At 38.2% G+C, this 20,233-nt stretch overlaps 1 protein-coding gene across 1 annotated transcript; it reads right to left on the reverse strand.

Moving 5' to 3' along the window:
• Window positions 1-7,669: 7,669 nt before the first annotated feature.
• Window positions 7,670-18,140, reverse strand: LOC143858731 (rho-N domain-containing protein 1, chloroplastic-like). Its single transcript, XM_077369447.1, has 2 exons — window positions 18,002-18,140; window positions 7,670-9,040 (listed from the first exon to the last, which is right to left on the reverse strand). Exons 1-2 carry the CDS (start codon window positions 18,039-18,041, stop codon window positions 7,866-7,868), a joined length of 1,215 nt encoding a protein of 404 aa, XP_077225562.1. The 5' UTR covers window positions 18,042-18,140; the 3' UTR covers window positions 7,670-7,865.
• Window positions 18,141-20,233: the final 2,093 nt, after the last annotated feature.

Genomic DNA, 20,233 nt, shown 5'->3' on the forward strand with positions numbered 1-20,233 from the left:
TTGGTCTCAAATCCAGATACCCAATTGGCATCGCTATACCCCTCTAGTACAACAGGATATTTAGAAAAATGCAAACCATAGTTTATGGTTCCTTTAAGATATTTCAATACTCTAATTAGTGCTTCCCAGTGATCACTACCAGGATTACTGGTATAGCTACTGAGTCTACCCACTGCATAGGCTATGTCTGGCCTAGTGCAGTTCATCAAATACATTAGACTCCCTATAACTCTAGAGTATTCAAGTTGATCTACTCCGCTCCCTTTATTCTTACATAATCTTATACTAGAATCATATGGGGTAGCTACAGGTTTACAATCAAATTGATTAAACCTCCTTAATATTTTTTCTACATAATGAGACTGAGTTAAAATTATTTCTTCTGGGTTTCTATTTATTTTGATACCCAGGATTACATCTGCCTTTCCCAAATCTTTCATATCAAAATTATTTGATAAAAATTTCTTAGTGTCTTTAATTACACTTATGTCTGTTCCGATGATCAACATATCATCTACATACAGACAAACAATAACACCACTATCCCCACTAAATTTGCTATAAACACATTTATCTGATTCATTTATTATGAATCCATTTGATAGCATCACACTATCAAACTTCTCATGCCATTGCTTTGGTGCTTGTTTTAAACCATATAGAGATTTTATAAGTTTGCATACCTTTTGCTCTTGGCCTTGGATTACAAAGCCTTCAGGTTGATCCATATAAATCTCTTCATCTAATTCACCATTCAGAAAGGCTGTTTTGACATCCATTTGATGGATTTCAAGGTTATAGATTGCAGCTATGGCAATAAGGATTCTAATAGTGGTTATCCTGGTTACAGGTGAGTAAGTGTCAAAAAAGTCCATTCCTTCTTTTTGCTTAAACCCTTTAGCTACTAGTCTAGCTTTGAACTTATCTATAGTTCCATCAGTTTTTAATTTCTTTCTAAAGATCCACTTGCAACCAATAGGTTTACAACCAGGAGGCAGATCTGTCAAGATCCATGTCCTATTACTCAAAATAGAGTCTATTTCACTCTTGACAGCTTCTTTCCAGAATGAAGAATCTGGAAGTGACATTGCATCTTTATATGTCTTTGGATCTCCTTCTAGAAGATAGGCAATGAACTCTGGACCAAAGTTTTTCTCTACTCTTGCCCTTTTACTTCTTCTAGGCTCTACAGATTCCTCAGACACTTGATGCTCTTTTTCTATAGATTCAATAGGTCTTTTTAGTGTGTTCTCACTTAGACTAGTCTTATAAGGGAATATGGTTTCAAAGAATTCAGCATCTCTGGATTCAATTATGGTGTTAGGATGCATATCAACATGATCTGATCTATAGATTAAGAACCTATATGCACTACTGTTTTGTGCATATCCAATGAATGCACAATCAACAGTCTTAGGACCTAACTTAGTACTTTTAGGATCTGGAATCCTAACTTTAGCTAAGCACCCCCACACTTTAAGGTATTTAAAATGCGGTTTTCTATTCTTCCATAACTCGTAAGGAGTTTTGTCAGAATCTTTAAATGGAATTTTGTTTAGAATATAACAAGCAGAGAGAAGAGCCTCTCCCCATAGGTTCTGAGGTAAACCTGAACTCCCTAACATAGAGTTTACCATGTTCATTAAAGTTCTGTTTTTACGTTCAGCAACTTCATTTTGTTGTGGAGAGTAAGGTGCAGTTACTTGATGAATTATGCCATGAGATTCACAAAAAGCACTAAAATCATTAGAGGTGTACTCACCTCCTCTATCAGATCTTAGGATTTTGATCTTCTTTTCTAACTGATTCTCTACTTCAGATTTGAATGTAATGAATTTATCAAATGATTCATCTTTATATCTAATAAGATAAACAGTACAAAATCTAGAGAAATCATCTATAAATGTAATAAAATACCTTTTTCCTCCTCTAGTTAAAACATTGTTTAAGTCACATACATCACTATGAATTAAACTAAGAAGTTCTGAATTTCTTTCTTCTACTCTATGAAAAGGCTTCTTAGAGTACTTTGATTGCACACAAATTTCGCATTTATCTACTATTAGATCACTTTTAGGAATTAGACCTATGGTCATCATTTTCTTTAAAGATGCATAGTTAACATGACCTAGCCTACCATGCTATAAACAAGAAGAATCAATAATATAAGCAGAAGAAGAAGATGCTTTATTCATAATGTTCTCAGATACATTCAGTTTGAATAAACCCTCACTGGAATAACCCTTCCCCACAAATTCACCATTCTTAGTAATGACAAATTTATCAGCCTCGAAAACTAGTTTAAAACCTTTCTTGATCAGAAGTGGCCCAGACAGCAGATTCTTTCTTATATCTGGTACGTGAAGGACATCACAGAGCTTCAGAACTTTTCCAGATGTAAGCTTCAATAGGACTGTTCCTTTACCCGCCACAGCAGATGCTGACGAGTTTCCCATGAAAAGCTGCTCTCCATCCCCTACAAGCTTGTAGGAAGAAAATACACTTCTGTCACTACAGATGTGTCTGGTGGCACCAGTGTCCACCCACCAGTCCTTCACGTTGCTAACCAGGTTCACTTCAGATACTACAGCCGACAGATATTGATCTTCAGCCACATTTGCCTGAGGCGCATTATTTCCTTGAGGGTTTTTCTTCTTGTCGTTTTTGCGACAGTTTTTAGCATAGTGACCTGCTTTCCCACACACAAAGCAGTTACCTTTCTTTTTCTTGAAGTCCTTATTATTTTTCTTGAAATTTCCTTTTCCAGATCCATACCCAGGTTTAGAATAGATTTTCTTTCCAGATGAAGATTCAGTGAGATTTGCCTTAGAGTTAAACTCATAGGCCTTTGATTTCTGTTTTCTGAAACGGTTTTCCTCTTCAGTTCGAAGATATACAAATAGATCTTGAAGAGAAAAATCGTTTCTGTCATGCAAAAGGGTGTCTTGGAATTTCTCCCATGAAGGTGGTAATTTTTCAATAATTGCACCAATTTGGAGCTGTTCTTCTATTTTAATACCTCTAGCAAGAATATCAGAAACAATCAACTGGATCTCATTTACTTGATCCATAATAGATTTTCCATCTATCATCTGATATCGGAAATATTTTCCAATAAGATGTTTCTTAGAACCCGCGGCTTCAACCAGGTATTTCTGCTCTAGAGTTTCCCACAACTCTTTGGCAGACTCAATTCTGAAAAATACATCGAACAATTGATTGCTGAGACAACTCAGTATATGGCCTTTACAGAGATAATTATCTATTTTCCTTTTCTCAGAGAGATGGGTTCTTGCGGGTTCTTCCTCATCAGGTGATGGTTCAGGAGCATTCAAGATATAGTCTAGGTTCAGAAAGGTGAGAAAGAATCGCATCTTTTCTTGCCATCTACCGAAATCCGATCCATCAAATTTTTCCGGTCTTTCGGTTTGGGAAGTCATGATGATTAATTTCCAATAATCAGAATCCCAAATTACAGATCACAGATCGTAGAGTTTTGCCTTAAGATTGTTATAAAAAGTTATAAAAATTGATGTGCAAATCTGTAATTTAGGATGAGATAATACCTTATACGAAATTAATCTGGTAACTTCAAAAGCAGATTTCAACAGTAACAATTTTCTGCAATAATAAACTGTAAAGGAAGAACAAATCGTTAGATCACTTATCGAGTTGAGGCACGAAGAATCTTCACTGTCCTTAAGGCAAATCTCGCCCCCACTATGACGAATCAACGGTGCAGATGGGCGTCACGGCGTATGCCTCCAGGATACAACAACTCTCGCTCCAGGGGTGTGCACTCACGCAGCCCGGATGCCTAACAACTTGCTTATATGTGCCAAAAGCCTTGATCAGAAAGGTTGGGAAAACCAGAAGGAAACCAGAGAGAGGATTGCAGAAGAAGAATCCGTTCTATATATATTTCTATCTCTGTAAAACCGTTTTTATAGAAAAATAATAGACACGTTGGGATGAAACGTCGCACTCTTTTAATGCGTGAGAGACGTTTCCCAAACGGTCACAAAACCATGATTTAAGGAATCTCAAACGGTAAAAAGTATTAAATAATGATTAAAGAAAAAGAAAAGAAATAAAATAAGAAGGCTTTGGGCCCACGCGCGCGGCCGGCCGAGCCGCGCCGGGCCGGGCGGCGCGCGTGTGGTAATACCAAAAGCCCACCGGACCCAAGTGGGTGATCCGTGCGCGTAGGATTCACATGACCTCTTTCTCATTCACAAGACTAAGAGAGTGAAAGTATATATATGGCCACTCTCACCCTCTCACACTTCCCATTTGGGACTAAAGTTTTCTCATGGCTTTAGTCTTTTTGGAGGGAAGCTTTAACTTTGAGTGAGAAGCCCTAAAGCAAAAAGTAAAGCCAATGTAAAAGACTAAAAGCACCCCTTTGTAAGATTGAATTACAAAAAGACTTTTGCATAAAAAAGTCAACAATGACAATGCTTCTCATTTTGAGAAGAAGAAAATGGGGAGAAATTGGGGGATGAGATTGGTGTTAGGTGCCTAGATGGGTCCCACTTGGGTTGGAATAAATGAGTTTAAATTTTGTAATTTGTTAACTTTGTTCTATACTTGTTTAGTATGGGTAGGATTATTAGAGATAAGGCTTAAAATATCTAGATTGGCTTGAGTAGGAATTTTAGATGAAGTGGTCAAGGGGCTGGTATGAATAACACATGTAAGTAGCCCTTTTCAAATGAAGAATTTCAAACCCAAAACTGTGTCTTTGCAAAGATGAGGACTGATCCTTCCCTCCAAATGGGAGGTTTGTAACAAATTGACCGAAGGCCCAAGTAACTTAGTAGAAGAAGAAGAACTGTTTTTCACTACTCGAAAAGGTGCCATTTGATGAAATGGGGCGTCCCTTGAGTTTGCTTATGCTCTTCCAATTTTTTTTCATTCTTGGCACAAAAAAAGCACAAAAATGCTATAGAAAATGGCTATTGAAGGTCGCCTAACATTCAAATGATTGTTTTACAAGTAGAGAATGTTGGGTCTTATTTTACAAAGAAAATTAGATAGGATGGAAGCACCAGCATGACCACACGTTCATAGACCGCGCGAAAGAAAAAAATAACCTTCTCATTAGAAGGGGGCAGCCCCAGGGTAGAAAAGGGGGCAAATATATCACTTCCCATATTTTATAAGATAAACTCTATGGTCTCAAGCATGGTTTTAAATTTTGACCGAAATCCAAAATTTCGGGTTTCGGTGGAGACCGAAATCGAAATGGCACATACCCGAAACGTGTCATTATTTCATACGAAAATTTAAAATTTCGGACGAAATTTCGTGCGAAATTTTAGGGATTTCGACCAATTTTTTTATTTTTTAATTATTTTATAATTATCCCGAAATTTCGACCAGAATTTTAGGGATTACGATAACGAATAAAATATTCTTTTTATTAGTCCGTCGGATTTTGAGCGAAATTTCGATTTTGGTGGGGTACCAAAACCGGTACCGAAACCGAAATTTAAAACCATGGTCTCAAGTGGAGTTAAAAAAGGATGTCCTTATTGCAAGGCGTTATCTGCAAGGATATTTGGCCATTGATTTTAAGTTTAAAAAACTTAAAAAATGTTTTAAGGATTCTAGATGGGTGAGTAAAAAAAATCTTTCATTGCATTTCATAAACCTCAAATCACGAATTATGTATTTAAATAACTAAAATAGTCTTATATCTTTAAAAAAAACCTCTCAAAAAATTAGGCAATATCTGGATTTCTTTATGCACTACAAAGGAATTTCCTCTAGAGCATAGTTAGCAAAACTTTTTAAAAAAAATCCGTTTAAAACTTTTACATTAAAAGAGGTAGGGCAAACCAAAAACAACTTGGGTGGAAACAGTAAGGAAAGACTTGAGAGCTAGGAACGTAACAGAGAATATGACCTTGGATAGGATAGAATGAAAGAAAATGATCCATGTAGACAAACCCAACTAGTGTCAGGATTAGACTAAGTCAATTTGAGCCAGGTAAATCCTTTCACCTTCTTCATGAAATTTTCTAAAGAATTCATTAGCCAACCCCAACTAGTTGGGTTGACTTGAATTGAGTTTAAAACTTTTACATTAGCTCGGTTTTTTTCTTGGAAGAAAAAGTTTTATACATGTTTTAAACGTATTTTTTGATCAACTTATTGAGGCCCGAGTATAACTCATCCTTAAAAAGCTCTCTGTTATGGGAAGGGTGCCCATTCCCTTATAAGTCCGTCAACATCCACTCACTTTTACGACATGGGATCTTTGCTTTTGTATGGAACCCCCAACCAGAGGCAGAGCCACATATAGAATGGAGGCAATGACCTGCAAAATCCCTTTTTTGAAATGTAAATTCCCTTCAAAAATTGTTTTCTATATAAAGCTAGTTAGACCTCATCCCCTCCTCCCCCCCCCCCCCCCCCGCCCGCAAATTACAAGTGCATGCAAAGTGTAAATTAGTTCGACCACCCAAGTGTAAATTCCTTGCTCCACCCCTTCCCCCAACACAACTTTCTAACTTTACCCTCACTATATTTTGTAAAAACTATAAAATTTTAACTGCAGATTTTTGTGTTTCCGTTTTTTTGTCCAAACCATGGGTAGTGTATCCAGCCGGGATTTATCTTATCCCCACCACCCGGGCTGTTCTCCATAGGACCCCACTGTATTTTTTATTTTATTTTATTTTTGAAGGAAAACACTTACAAAACAGGATTTCATTGACGAAAGTGGAATTGACCATGATTTGGTTAACTGCAATGCAACAGCCCATCATCAGCGAAATGCCCTCTGCTTACTTACCCCTAACCTTGGTCAAACTGAGTTTCCATGAAACTGCTTGAGTTTGTCAATGGTGGTGCCTCTAGAAATACTGAGAATAGGGAGTTCAGTGTAATAATATCCTTCTCTTCTACTGATGGAGTGCAACTCGGGTCAGGCTGAGTTAGGTTGAGGCCAAGGCCAACCATAAGCCCAACCCGGGTCGCATTACCTCAACCCGACTTAACCCCTGCCTCGGGTCGAGGAGGGTCAACCCTAAACCAAACCACCTCTAAATCTCTTAACCCTAACACAACCCTTCTAACCCCATTTTCCAAATTGGACGGGGTTGGGTTTGTCATGATCGGGTAGGATCGCCAAAGACCGAAATTCTAACCGAGCCCAAAATTAAATCAGGTCAGCTTTTCCGAACCCAACCCTAGTAAATGCCAACCCAAACCGAGCAGAAATATTGTGGGTTGAATCCAGCCCAAGTTGCACCCATGACTACCGTTAATTTAGGCTTTCGTTGTAAGTTTTTCATTTCTATGAATATGATGAGTCCTCAGTCTATGAAGATGACAAACTTATAAATAGGAGCTGTTCCTATCTTAGGCATTGGTTTAGGATTCAAGGTCTCAGTTCCAAAAAAGTTTAGGGTTCAAGTGTTCAAAATAAGGGACACACCAAGAGGCTGCCTATAAACACAAGAGATAACGGGCAAGCAATCCAACAATAAGGAAAATCTGAAAGGGAAGTGATATTTTTCACCCCCTTTTGGTCCTTGGGCCACACCCCTTCTAGTGTAAAAAGAGTAGTCCTAAATACACTAGAAGGGGTGTGGCCCAAGGACGAAAAGGGGGTGAACATATCATTTCCCAATCTGAAACCTCATTAAAAGGCCAAAGCAAGAAAAACAAATATGATATCTTGATTTGATGATATCTCCTAAAAACCCCTAGCTTACAAAATTCTAACAATTAAAGAAAAACTTAACAGATGTCTGAAAAAACATGAAGGGAAAGAGAACCAGAGGCATAAGTATCGAGATACATTGTAGAAATTGATAGTGAAACTACCCATACAGAGGGCATTAGCTAGTAGCTTAACTTAGTAGTTCAACAAGCTCTGCTTTCTTCAGCTTTGAATACCCTTTAACACCGCGAGACTTTGCAAGAACCCTCAGTTCAGATAGTTTTAATGAGCTTATAACAGTATGTTCAACAGGCAATGATGGTTCTTCCACAACTTCATCATAAGCTTCATCAACATCTGAAGATTCTGCATCCAACTGAACAAAACCTTCATCATGCAAATCCGAAGAAACAGGCTCCGGGTCCAACTGAACTATATTCTTTCTCTCCTTACCCTGTGACTTTGATGGTGAACTCAAACCGATATCTTTTTCAGTGAAAAGAATTGGTTGGTATTTTACTCTGGGCACTGGAGATTTGCGCCGAAATTTTGATGCGGGCCTAGTATAAGGAGCCACACTTGGTTGTTCTTGTATTTCCTCTGGTGCGAGGGAGTTGGAATCCAAAAAGTTCGAATTTTTCTGGCCGTTGATTGAGTTGTTACTTCCTGGCTGATCGAGATTAAAATCTTCGCTGTCATTTCTCTTCCCTTGCTTGGCTGAGTGCTTCCGCAAGAATTTTGATGCAGGCCTAGTATAAGGAGCCACATTTGGTTGTTCTTGTATTTCCTCTGCTGCGAGGGAGTTGGAATCGAAAAAATTTGAATTTTTCTCGCCATTGATTGAGTTGTTACTTTCAGGCTGATCGAGATTAAAATCTTCGCTCTCAATTTTCTTCCCTTGCTTGGCTGAGTGTTTCCTTAGAAGTTTGAGAAGGGAATCGACTGTTCCTCGTTCTCCTTGTCCTTGCAAAGCTTCAATCCTTTTCTCTTCTTTGATTGCAGCTCGTTCGCGGAGTTGGGCTTGGACTTTTCTAAAAAGTTCAACAATCTCTTTTTCTCTTGGTCCAGGCTTCGCAGTGGCCTGAAACTTTGAACTTCCAGAGAGAGAAAGTAATGGCCCGTCTTTGGAGGACAAAATCTCAGTTTCTTCATCAGAGCGGTCTTCCTCTTGGTTTTGCATGTTTTTGCTTCTAGAGAACCCATTGCGTTGTTTGTTTTGACTCGAGAAATCTGGGTTTTTTCTAGGGTTACTAGAGCTTGCATTACAAACAAGTGATGTCCTTTTGGAGCCATAAACAAGTTTTTTACTCAGTGGGATCTTGAACCCCGAGCGGGGGAGACATCTTCCCTCAGATAGTCCATAACCTAAACAAAGAGCCATTTTTCATACAGTGGAAGTTCAGATGAGCCGGTGATATATTTAAGTATGCATCAAAACAATCGAAACAAAATAATTTATACTTAGGTTTTGATTCTTACAGTTTTTTATTGCTACTAATTCATTACAGAGCTTCCAAGATATGAGTTTACACAACATCGAAATGGATCGAGACTAATTTCAGGACATTTTAAAAACAAAAGATACTTTTTTCACCATTGTAGCTTCTAAGCATCATATAATAAATTCCAAACTCGTAATTCGTAATAGAGAAACAATTAAAAGTTACTTCAAAGTTCATACAACATTGTGCAGATGAAACAAATTTAAATGAGAATTTTGTATGAGCTGCTAGCCTAAAAAGTCGAGGAAAACTTTTTAATCATGTTTAAGTGTTTCCTTATTCATGGCTACGGGTTGTTTGCTGAAGAAAATAGAATGGCATCTCCGTTAATACCAAAATTGGTTCCAAAGTTGGCATCTCCTTGCAAGCTAGAAAGTGTTTGCATGCAACATGGCTCAAGCATCTGGAATAGTGGGAGTATTTTGGATAGGGGGAGTATTAAGAGATGACCAAGGAAATGTTGTTCGGGCTATTCGGGCCCAATAGGTATTTCGGATGCAAATGAGGCGGAAGTGCGAGCCATACCATGGAATCAAACTTCTAAACAATGTTGAATTGGAAAAGGTGGAGATAGAAAAAGACTCAGAGAATGTAATTAGGTGGTTTAATGGAACTCACTCAACTCCTTGGAGATTTGCGGCTCTTTTTTATGAGATTCAAGATAATATTGGAGGTTCACAAATAGTCAATTATCATGTCAAGCGGAGCGCAAATGGGGTAGCGGATAAGCTAGCAAAATATGGGGTATCCAAAGAAAGATTGGAGCAAATTGATTATCTCCCCCCTTCTTCGATCTTGTATTATCTGTATTGACCATCTCGGTCTCCTTTCGATAATATTAATACTATCTACCATTCAAAGAAAAAACATGGGTCAAGCATCTGGACCAAAACTTTCATCCTAGATTTTAAATGACAAATACAAGTTTTCTAGTAACCATTTTTTTTTAATGGTAAGTTTTCTAGTAATCTTTCCAAACAAAAATTGGTAGTCTATTGATATTCATTACTCAACTCAACTCTAAGCCTTTGACCCAAACTAGTTGGGATCGGCTAATGAATTCTTTTTTTTTTAGACGGTAAAATGAGAATATATTAAAAGGCGAACTGAGAAGGTTCAAAACAAATTACAGAAGGAGAAAGAAAAGAAAATACAAAATCATGGTGGGAGATAATCAAACCGCTCCAGACTAGACCTAAAAACACCACCCCTTGCTAGGGAGTCAGCATCTGAATTAGCAGATCTCCTCACATGCTTAAACAATATAGACGAGTCAAGAACTATATCATCAATTTCCTATAAGAAAGATAAAAACTGCCACGGAGGAGAAGCTGCACCCAAAAGCCAGAGAACAACATTAGAGGAGTCCCCTTCCACTATCACCTTATCTAACACAGAATTATCCAAAAACTTGATCCCACAATGAACTGCTCTCACTTCCGCTTCATTAGAGTCCGCCATACCAATGGGGCCCGAGAAGGCCCAGAGAACATCCCCCTTGGAATCTCTGCATAAACCCCCAATCCCTGCATCACCAGGATTGCCAAGAGATGATCCATCGAAATTCATCTTTAACATCCCATCTGGAGGAGGGAGCCAAGATTGATTAATTTTGACTTTGCTAACCCCCTCCTTGCAAATAATCTGCCAACCTTTCCATAGATCATAGCCTGAGACGAAATGAAACAGAGAAAGGCTTCTAGCCCAAGAAATGACCGCTGCAATGATCTTGATAAATATCCAGTAAAACGATTTTGCCACTTCGTCAAATACTCGGGAATTTCTTTCCTTCCAAATGAACCACCATGAAGCCAACATCGGCTAATGAATTATCTCAACTCAACTCAACTCAACAAAGCCTTTGTCCCAAACTAGTTGGGATTGGGTAATGAATCCTTTAGAAAATTTTCATGAAGAAGGTGAAAGAATCTACCCGGCTCAAATTGACTATGTCGAATCATGACAGTAGTTGGGTTCGTCTACATGGATCATTTTCTTCCATTCTCTCCTATGCAAGGTCATGTTCTCAGTTATGTTCCTAGCCATCAAGTCTTTCCTCACTGTTTCTACCCAAGTTATTTTCGGTCTGCCCCTACCTCTTTTTACGCCATCAACTTGGCACAATTCACTTCTTCTCACTGGAGCAGCCACAGGCCTACATTGGATATGCCCAAACCATCTTAAGCGGTGCTCTCTCATCTTCTCCTCCATTGGTCCCACCCCCACCTTTTTACGGATGTCTTCATTTTTAATTTTATCTAACCTTGTGTGGCCGCACATCGATCTAAACATTCACATCTCCGCTACACTCATCTTATGCAAAGGGACACATATTCTAAAAATATGATCATAGACGATGTCAGACTACACAACGCTAATAAATAACACCCATAAGGTACAAAACAGCGACTCTTTAAATCCCTGCTATATTTCAAATAATTTATTAATGTAGTAATGAAAAGCCTAGGAGAAAGTGCTGATAACTACAATTATTGAATTCCTCAAGCACTAATTTAGACGACCAACGCAGTGCACCTCACAAATTTCTTAGGGTCCTTTTTCTTCTAAACAAGTGAGAATTTTTAGGTGTCAACAACAACAGCAAGACAGCTGAAAGTCTAAATGTCTTGCCATTCCATAGCATTTTTCATATTTCATGACAAACAGATACTTACCACTTACCAGGTGCTGTTTTCCATTTTTTTTTTACATTTAGCTCACAAACTCACCATTCATAAGTTAGCATTGTTTCTATGTCTATATAATTTTTCCGAAAACAATGTTAGACTTGCACGTGTTAAGCATATGGCTAGTGTTCATTCTGAGCCAGGATCAAACTCGCCTTTTGAATATGATTGGGCCCTGAAGTAGTAGAACCTGGTGAACTGGGTGTACTCCCTGTCTTCTTTATCCTGACCCCTCGCTTTCTATGTTATATATATGCCAACCCACTCATCTTATTTTTTGTAAATCCACCAGGCAATTGCTAGGAATTCATGCCTGTTTACAGAAAATATTAAGGCCTGTTCGTTTGAGATTATGTCAATGATGCACATTTAAACGTCAGAAATATGACATTAATTTATCTAAACTACATAATTAGTTTGTGTGGATCTTTGTTGAGGAGTTTATGACTGGGGTTTTAGTATCAGATCTAAGTTCAGGTTATATATAGCTAGGTCTGGAATTGGAAGGGGCTGCTATATGCAGTTATGCACGGTTGGGAGTTAGTAAAAATAGTTTCTATTTGATTCACAAATTATTATATCATGATAAAGGATGGGGAAGTGTCAAAAGACAAGCCACAACAGTGTTACAAGGTCTTATATACAAAACAAGAGGTCATATGATAATTGACCTGCGAGTTAGTGATGGAATTAATGGAGAGTTCATTGTGATTCCTTTATCCTGGAACTTCCTCGTGAAATCAGCCACCTTCCGTGTTAGTCGATGATCGATTTTATTGGCCATCTTTAAAGAAAGACGTAGCGCGAGTTGTTTTTTAGTGTCGTACTTGCCAATTGGGAAAGGCTAATAAGCAAAACACTGGATTATACACGCCTTTGCCTATTCCTCATTCTCCATGGAAAGATGTCGGCATGGACTTTGTCCTAGGACTACCTAGGACAGCTCGAGGACATGACTCTATCCTGGTTGTGGTAGTTCGAGTCTCACGGATGACTCACTTTGTCCCGTGTAGCAAGACAGCTGACGCCGTGCAGGTTGCTAAGCTGTTCTTTAAGGAGGTCGTCAAACTTCAAGGGCTACCAATTTCCATTGTACCTGATAGAGATGTCAAATTCGTTAGCTATTTTTGGAGGACACTTTGGAAACTCTTCAGAACACAATTGAAGTTTTCATCAGCATTTCATCCACAGACTGATGGTCAGACTGAGGTCGCTAATCGTAGTTTGGGTGATTTGTCGAGATGTTTAGTAGGAGACCGTCCAAGTACATGGGATCTTTTGTTACCAACTGCTGAGTTCGCGTACAATAGTTCTGTTAATCGGACTATTGGAAAAAGCCCCTTTGAGAGTGTTGATGGCGTCAACCCTCATCAGCCTGTTGATCTTATATCATTACCCCCTGATGCCCGTCCCTCTCAGTCAGCCGATTCTTTTGTCCAGCACATCCGTGACCTACATGCTGATATACGTCGTAGGATTGCTACAAGTAATGTTGACTACAAACTAGCCGCTGATGTACATCGTAGGACTCTTGAGTTTAATAAAGGCGACTATGTTATGGTTCGTATTCGTCCTGAGCGTTACCCTCGCCATTCTTTCAAAAAGTTGCATGCTCGAGCCATTGGACCTTTTCGTATCCTTTGTAAGTATGGCCCTAATGCATATTTAATAGACTTACCAGCTGATATGAATATTAGTCTTGTATTCAATATCGAAGATCTTATCACATATGGAGGTACCTTCGAGCCTCCTTCTATGCCGACAGATGATTATATAGGTCGGACTGCCAGCTCTTTTGTTCCAACCCCAGTACCAGTGGTTCCACAAGTTCCACCACTTCCTGCCGACCAGATTGATGCTATACTTGCCGATGAGATCGTTTCATCACGCCACGGTAGTTTTCAGCGCTATCTTGTCAAGTGGCGTCGTTGGCCAGATTCTGACGCTACTTGGCTTGCTGAGGAGGAGCTTCGCCGTTTGGACCCCGACATTTTGGAGCAGTACCTAACTATTCACTCTCCAGAGGAGAGTTCTTTTCAACAGGAGGGAAATCATGGAGATCGACGTCCCTTGCGAGTTTATTCTCAATGGGCCGCCCTCGAGGAGCCCCGTAAAGATCTTTTTATTGTTATTTTATTGCCTTAGGGGTGTTTTTGGGATTAGTTGGTATTATTAGGGTTATTTTACTCTTTATGATTATTTAGGGTGTTTTAGTGCTTTAGGGATTGTTAATTGCCTATTTATAGGCCAAACTACAGCTCTTTTGTTAAGATTGAATGAATTATTGATTATTGAGTGAAACTTCTCTCCCTACAGAATTCTTCTTCTTCTCTTCCCCCTAAATTCTCCTCTTCTACTTCTAATCTCCTCTCTTTCTTCTTCTTCTTCTTCTTCTATTTCTCTTTTTAGTGCCTACATCAGCTAGACTATGAGAAAATGGACAGATTGCTCAAGCAGATAAAATTTACTCGGCACACACAACTACACAGAATCATGGAGAAACAACACTCAGTAGATTGAAGATGAACATACGCTTGGCAGGGACCTTACGTAAGCAAAATTAAGCAAACCACATTATAAACACGGAAGCAGCTACATTCGACATAATTAATTCTATCCCACTGGCTATGTAGATAAACTAAGATACCATGGGCAACATTCCACATATAAGGGAAAGATGTTCATGTCTATAAAACATTATGTCATTGAGAAGTGATCATACTTGAGATCAATTCGAGGAAGAAACCAAATTTCAGGATGTGTACTACAGTTACATTAAATAATGGCCCACTTTTGACAAGAGCTCTAATATAGATGAGTTACATATCAAAGCTTGTAGTTAGACAACCGTAACTAAGGGCAGAAGGCACCATAGCTATTTGATTGGATGAAATATGAAACCGTTACTAGTTCATAAGCCATAAATTATTGAAAAGCACGACCATTTTTCACTATCATCTGAGCATAGGACAGCCTTGGTTCAAAGCTTCTAATATGAATGAGAATGTGGGAAAACGTGTCTTGAGATCCATAACTTCATAAACATTAAAATTGGACCAGAAAATTTAGCTCCAAGGTGACAATAGAAACTTCTTGACCAAAAAAAAAAAAAAACAATTCATATTCTCAGACTCGTACCCAATGACATCTATAAATTCCAGGATTTGAAGCTAATAAAATCTACAAGCTACATAAAAGCTTGAGAGAAGCATCAACTTACCCAGAGAGAGAGAGAGAGAGAGAGAGAGAGAGAGAGAGAGAGAGATTTAAAATGAACAAAAAAGAAAAAGAAGAAGAAGAAGAAACAGACCCAAAACAAGCAAATATTGGAGACCAAACTGTAATTATTCATCCTAGAATCTCAAGGACCAAACTGTAATTATTCCCAGCGGTACCTTAAAAAACTAGGAGCTCAAAGATTGATGGATGAAGGCAAGTGAATCATTTCCGTTAAAATGATGTTGAAGACAATACGAAGCACATTAAGAAATATGTATCCTAAGGAAGTGGGGAGAAGTTGAACTAGTAGGGCAATCAGTGTAAGGGTGTCATATTTAGAGAACTTGATCATACCGCTGATGAAAGGGCGATATGCCGTATTTCATGCAGGCAAAATTTGTATAGACCCTTGATTCGATCGGAAATCATCATCAAGGGAGGGGCTCTCGGTTAGCAAATTAAACAATGAAGAGGATTAATGTAGAAGAAGAGTCTTGCTGATTGTTTGCATGCTGTAACGACGTTGAGAGTGGAAGTATTGATCAAAGAGATTATCATGAGCTTGCAACAACAAAAGTAAGCTAGCACTTACTATTTTGAAGTTTCATAAGAGGCGACTTGTAATAAAGAACAAACCTCATGGAAGGGAAAGATAGACCTAATGAATGATTAGATTGGTGCTTCAAGTTTTAGTCACTAATTGCTACATAATAGGTAACAAGGATAAGTTCGTCCTGTTATACGTTCGACAGTGGAGCGGTGGTGCTCATTGCAATAGTACAAAGTAGTGGTATCAACTCTGATGGTAATGGTCCTGACGGTAATGACTAAAGTCTACATTGTGTAACTGTTCAAAAAATGCTTGCATTGTTGAAGATGTAAGTAAGGTTCAATGTCAACACTTGAATCGATGTTTATGGAAAAGGCAACAAGAGCCTTTATTGGAGAGTTACAAAAATGAGTTGCTGCATGGTTTTTCACCAAAAGAGATAGTGCTTGTTTTTTACCAAAAGAGATTGTGCTTGTTTTTTACCAAAAGAGATTGTGCTTGTTTTTTACCAAAAGAGATTTGCGCTTGTGCCAATGGGAGTGGTGATAACAAGTCATTAACCCGAAAGAGAGCCAATGAGCCTCTGATTATTAGACAAGATAGTCTATGTATAGGGTCAGAAACCTCTGGCATATCATCATGGAAATAAAGAAATGTTATATACATGAGCAAGATTTCCCAATGTCACACTCCAATTTTGTTTCCCAGTACTTTCGATTTTTTAGGCTATCTTGAAAGCTTGATGGTTGTATTGCAAACTCAAAAGGTATAGGGCTCAAAATAGGTACAGGGGAGTTGTTGATGTACAAATACTTCAACAGAAACAAAGATGGGAATGCAGGTATTCGTGGAAAGTGAAACAATCATCAAGTTAGTGGACCAGTAGGACCTTGGATGGTTTTTCCCACTTTGGTCTATAAGAAAAAAATTTCTTTAATGGTTTGAACATGAGCTAGGTAAGCAGGAACTTTCTTCGACCCAAAGATTCGGCCGAGGAGAATGAAGAGCAGGGGCAATGGAAGTAAAGACAATTACGCCAGCCAATACAGCGTGATGCATGGATGGCCACATCACCACGTATGCCACATATCTATATCGAGTGAGTCCAATAGATAGTAACATTATTAATTTGAACTTAGCAATAAGAATAAGTGTTAAAATCATAGTTTCAAAACTCCCCCACGTCGTCGGGACTCCCACGGGTTGACTCCCTTTTACCTAGGCCGCATTCCGGTCCAAATCCGTGGTTTGCCCTACAAAGTCAATCAAAACTTCTTTGACTTGCCCAAGTTATGACCACATCAACCAAGCACTCAGCTGCATCAATCGAGTGCTCGACCTCGTCGTACTGAATTGACTAGGATTTTCTTTGGCCATGTTTCGAACCACATCCAAGTTTTGAAACACTGGTTAAAACCCCTTTCTAAACTGGGAAAATTTAGGCATGTTAGGCTAAGAATAATAGTTGTTTAAGAATATTTCCAAATAAATAGCTATTCCTTTGAAGTGCTTAGAGATTTAGACAACAAAGTGGATCTACAATAAAAATTGGGAAATGATATTAGCACAACCATGTTTAATAATAGCAGAGACCCAACTTGTGTTTTCTTTTTGAATTGCCTTATGAGAGCATTTTGGGAACTGTAATAACCTTATGACAGCTCTTTAAATACTAAAAGACAAGATGTGTTAGTGATAATATCAAAAAATGGTTGTGCTGATATCACTTCCCTAAAATTTAATGTTTTTTTTTGTTTAAAAGGGAATTGAAAAATACTTAGAAACTAGAATCCAAGTTTAACTATATAACCTATTTTTACTAGAACTAGATCTATAAAGCATCTGTTTAATGTTTATTGTTGTGGTTTACAGATTTTATCTGTTAAATGGATATTCTCTAAATCTTTTCCTTCCTTTCCATCTTCTTCCATGTGGTTTCTTCTCACATTAGATAGTTGCATGTGGACCTTGTATTTCAACAAATCTTCTAATAAAAGTGTAAAAAAGGGTCTAAAACCTTTTAATAAGTTTTGGGAGGATAAGAATTTTTTTTATCACTTCATTCCTCAAAATCCTAAATACCCATTCTCAAAAACAACATAATAGACGAGAATTTCATGTAAAACATCATAATAACCCATAAAGCAACTGACCTTACAGGCCCACGTACCAGTCATCCTATGAATGCATAAAAATAAAAAAAAGATCCGAAAATCAATCAAACCTTCTTCACCCATTTGCAGAAACAATACACAAAACACAATTACAAATTTATACTCTTAGAACATCTAGTCCAAGCAGTAAGTTGCAAAAACAAAGCAGAAAATGTTCAGGACAGAGAGAAATTGGAGGATAAGAAAAAACCCACCTGGAACGTTACTGGAAAAGAGATGGACTCCTCGAGACATCGCTCAAAATGCGACGTGGGTTTCCCTGGCCGTTGTGTGTTTTATAGAGAAACTCTATAATCAAACCTCTATAGATCGGATGGTTGGGATCATCCTATGGAAATGATTTTTTGGGGCATAACCTATTTACATTGTGGCCCATCAAATGGACGGTTTGGATCATCCTACGGTGTGGGCTATACAGTCCATTTTGAAAAATAAGGGGTGAATTCATCCTAGAAGGGAACCAAAAGCATCCCAAAACCTAAACCCGTCTCTATTAGGGGTGCACTATGGGTCGGGCTCAACCCGAACCTGACAGGTTCAACCTGATTTTGGCTTGGATTGGGTTGGCATTTCCTCATGTTGGGTTGGGTCAGGGTTGGGAAAAGCCAACCCGATTTAATTTTCAGTCCGGTTAGGGTTGAGTCCTTGGCAACCCAAATCCGTCCTTCATCCTCTAATTTTATCTCGATTTTCTTTGGATTATGTTTTTTCTTGTATTTTTCTGTTCGGCCCTTGGGGAACCCGAACCTGACCCGACCCGATTTCAGGTTAGATGGGTTGGGTTAGGGTTGAGAGATTTAAATGCGGGTTGGTTTAGGGTTGACCATTCTCAATCTGAGGCTAAGTTGAGGGAATGCTATCTTGGGTTGGCCTCAACCCGATCCAACTTGGCCCGAGTTGCACCCCTTGAGTCTCTATGGTTATCGGGCTAAGTTGTAAAGTTCTCCCTGTATGTCAATCAACCAGCCAAAGGTAGGAAGATAATGCGAAATCAATATTAGGAGGAAATTCAAATTTTGTGTTCAATATTAAGAGGATATTCAAATTTTGTGTACTTGATCTAGAACATTCATTTAGTGGTCTTCATGTTCGATAAAATCATTTTTTTTTCCCGGTAACAAAGCCTTTTACCAACCAATTGAGCTACTGCCAACTGAGCTAGAGGCTCAACCCCAACCCAAAAATTATCTACAAAAGATCCTAGCACATCAACTTAATGGCCATAAAATAGAGGACTTGGAAAGTGAATTTTACGAATTAAAACCAGTAGTCAGATCAACAAAAGAGGAAAACTTTAACACCATATCCGGCAGCCAGGAATTTTTTTCATTATAAATTAGTGCCTCTAAGTGGTGAGAGAAAGGTGGCGGGTGGGAGAAAGAGACAGATTTGAGAGGGCATGATTGAGATGAGAGTGGGAAGTGGCTAAAAATCAGAAAAAGTCGATCCTATTTTGAGTAGAGAATTTTATTTATTGATATATAGTCACTTCTCATCCACATGATGTTAGTATGATTTGGATTGTTAGAGGGTTCCTTGACACATTGTGAGAAATGACTTTGAATTATATTTCAACCATTCAATGATATAAAAAGAATTTTGGACATTGATAAATTTTTCTTCATCTTTCATTAGCAAGCAATCAAATGGAATGTTAGGATCATCCCACAAGTATAGTTTTTTCTGTCGATTCACCACTATGATATTCTTTTCAAAACAACAAAATGTTGAAAAGTTGTTAAAACTCTATTTATTCATATTTCTTGCCATCCCTTCTCATCCCTGATAACATTCATAAGATCAAAGGAAATAAGGTTTTTTTAACAAATTTATCCCTGTGTCTTATGTGAAATCTAAGGTCTGTTGAGCTCAAGGAATTTTCTGGAAATGTTTGGAAAAGAACTTTTCCACAATTTCCTGATTTTTCCATTGTTTGATTTACACATGAAAAAATAACTTAGAACCACCACAGTTCAACTCTTATTTACAGGGAACTTCATCCTATAATTATATCCCTCTAAATAAGCCATAACTATATCATTTCCCTCTAACATCCATAGGATCATCCCAACCCTACGATTTGTGGAGGTAAAATGGACGTGTATAAACCTTCACAAATTAGTCCATTTTTTGCCTCCATAGTTTGAATGGTTAGGATGATCCTATGGATCTGATTTTTTGTGGACACCCTATCTATGTGAGGACCATTCAAATGAATTGTTTGGATCACCCAAACAATATGGGCCCCCACTGTATTTTAAGCTAGTGTGTAGGTAACTTACCTACACAAGTGTGTAGGAAATGTTCTCTCATATATATATATATATATATATATATATATATATATATATATATATATATATATGAGAATAGAGTTCCTAAGGTGTCACCTCATGTAGCTTATATGAGGTGGCGCTTAAAAACAT

The sequence above is a fragment of the Tasmannia lanceolata genome, unplaced genomic scaffold (assembly GCF_043159265.1).
Source record: "Tasmannia lanceolata isolate RefF3 unplaced genomic scaffold, GAP_Taslan_0.1 ptg000026l, whole genome shotgun sequence".
In the NCBI taxonomy this organism is placed as follows: Eukaryota; Viridiplantae; Streptophyta; class Magnoliopsida; order Canellales; family Winteraceae; genus Tasmannia; species Tasmannia lanceolata.

Bases quoted from the DNA above. Each gene is read 5' to 3' on its own strand.
- LOC143858731 (XM_077369447.1), bottom strand. From the start codon at position 18,041: ATGTCTCGAGGAGTCCATCTCTTTTCCAGTAACGTTCCAG. The intron at 9,041-18,001 runs GTGGGTTTTTTC...CTCTTTGTTTAG, and splicing joins CTTTTCCAGTAACGTTCCAG to GTTATGGACTATCTGAGGGA.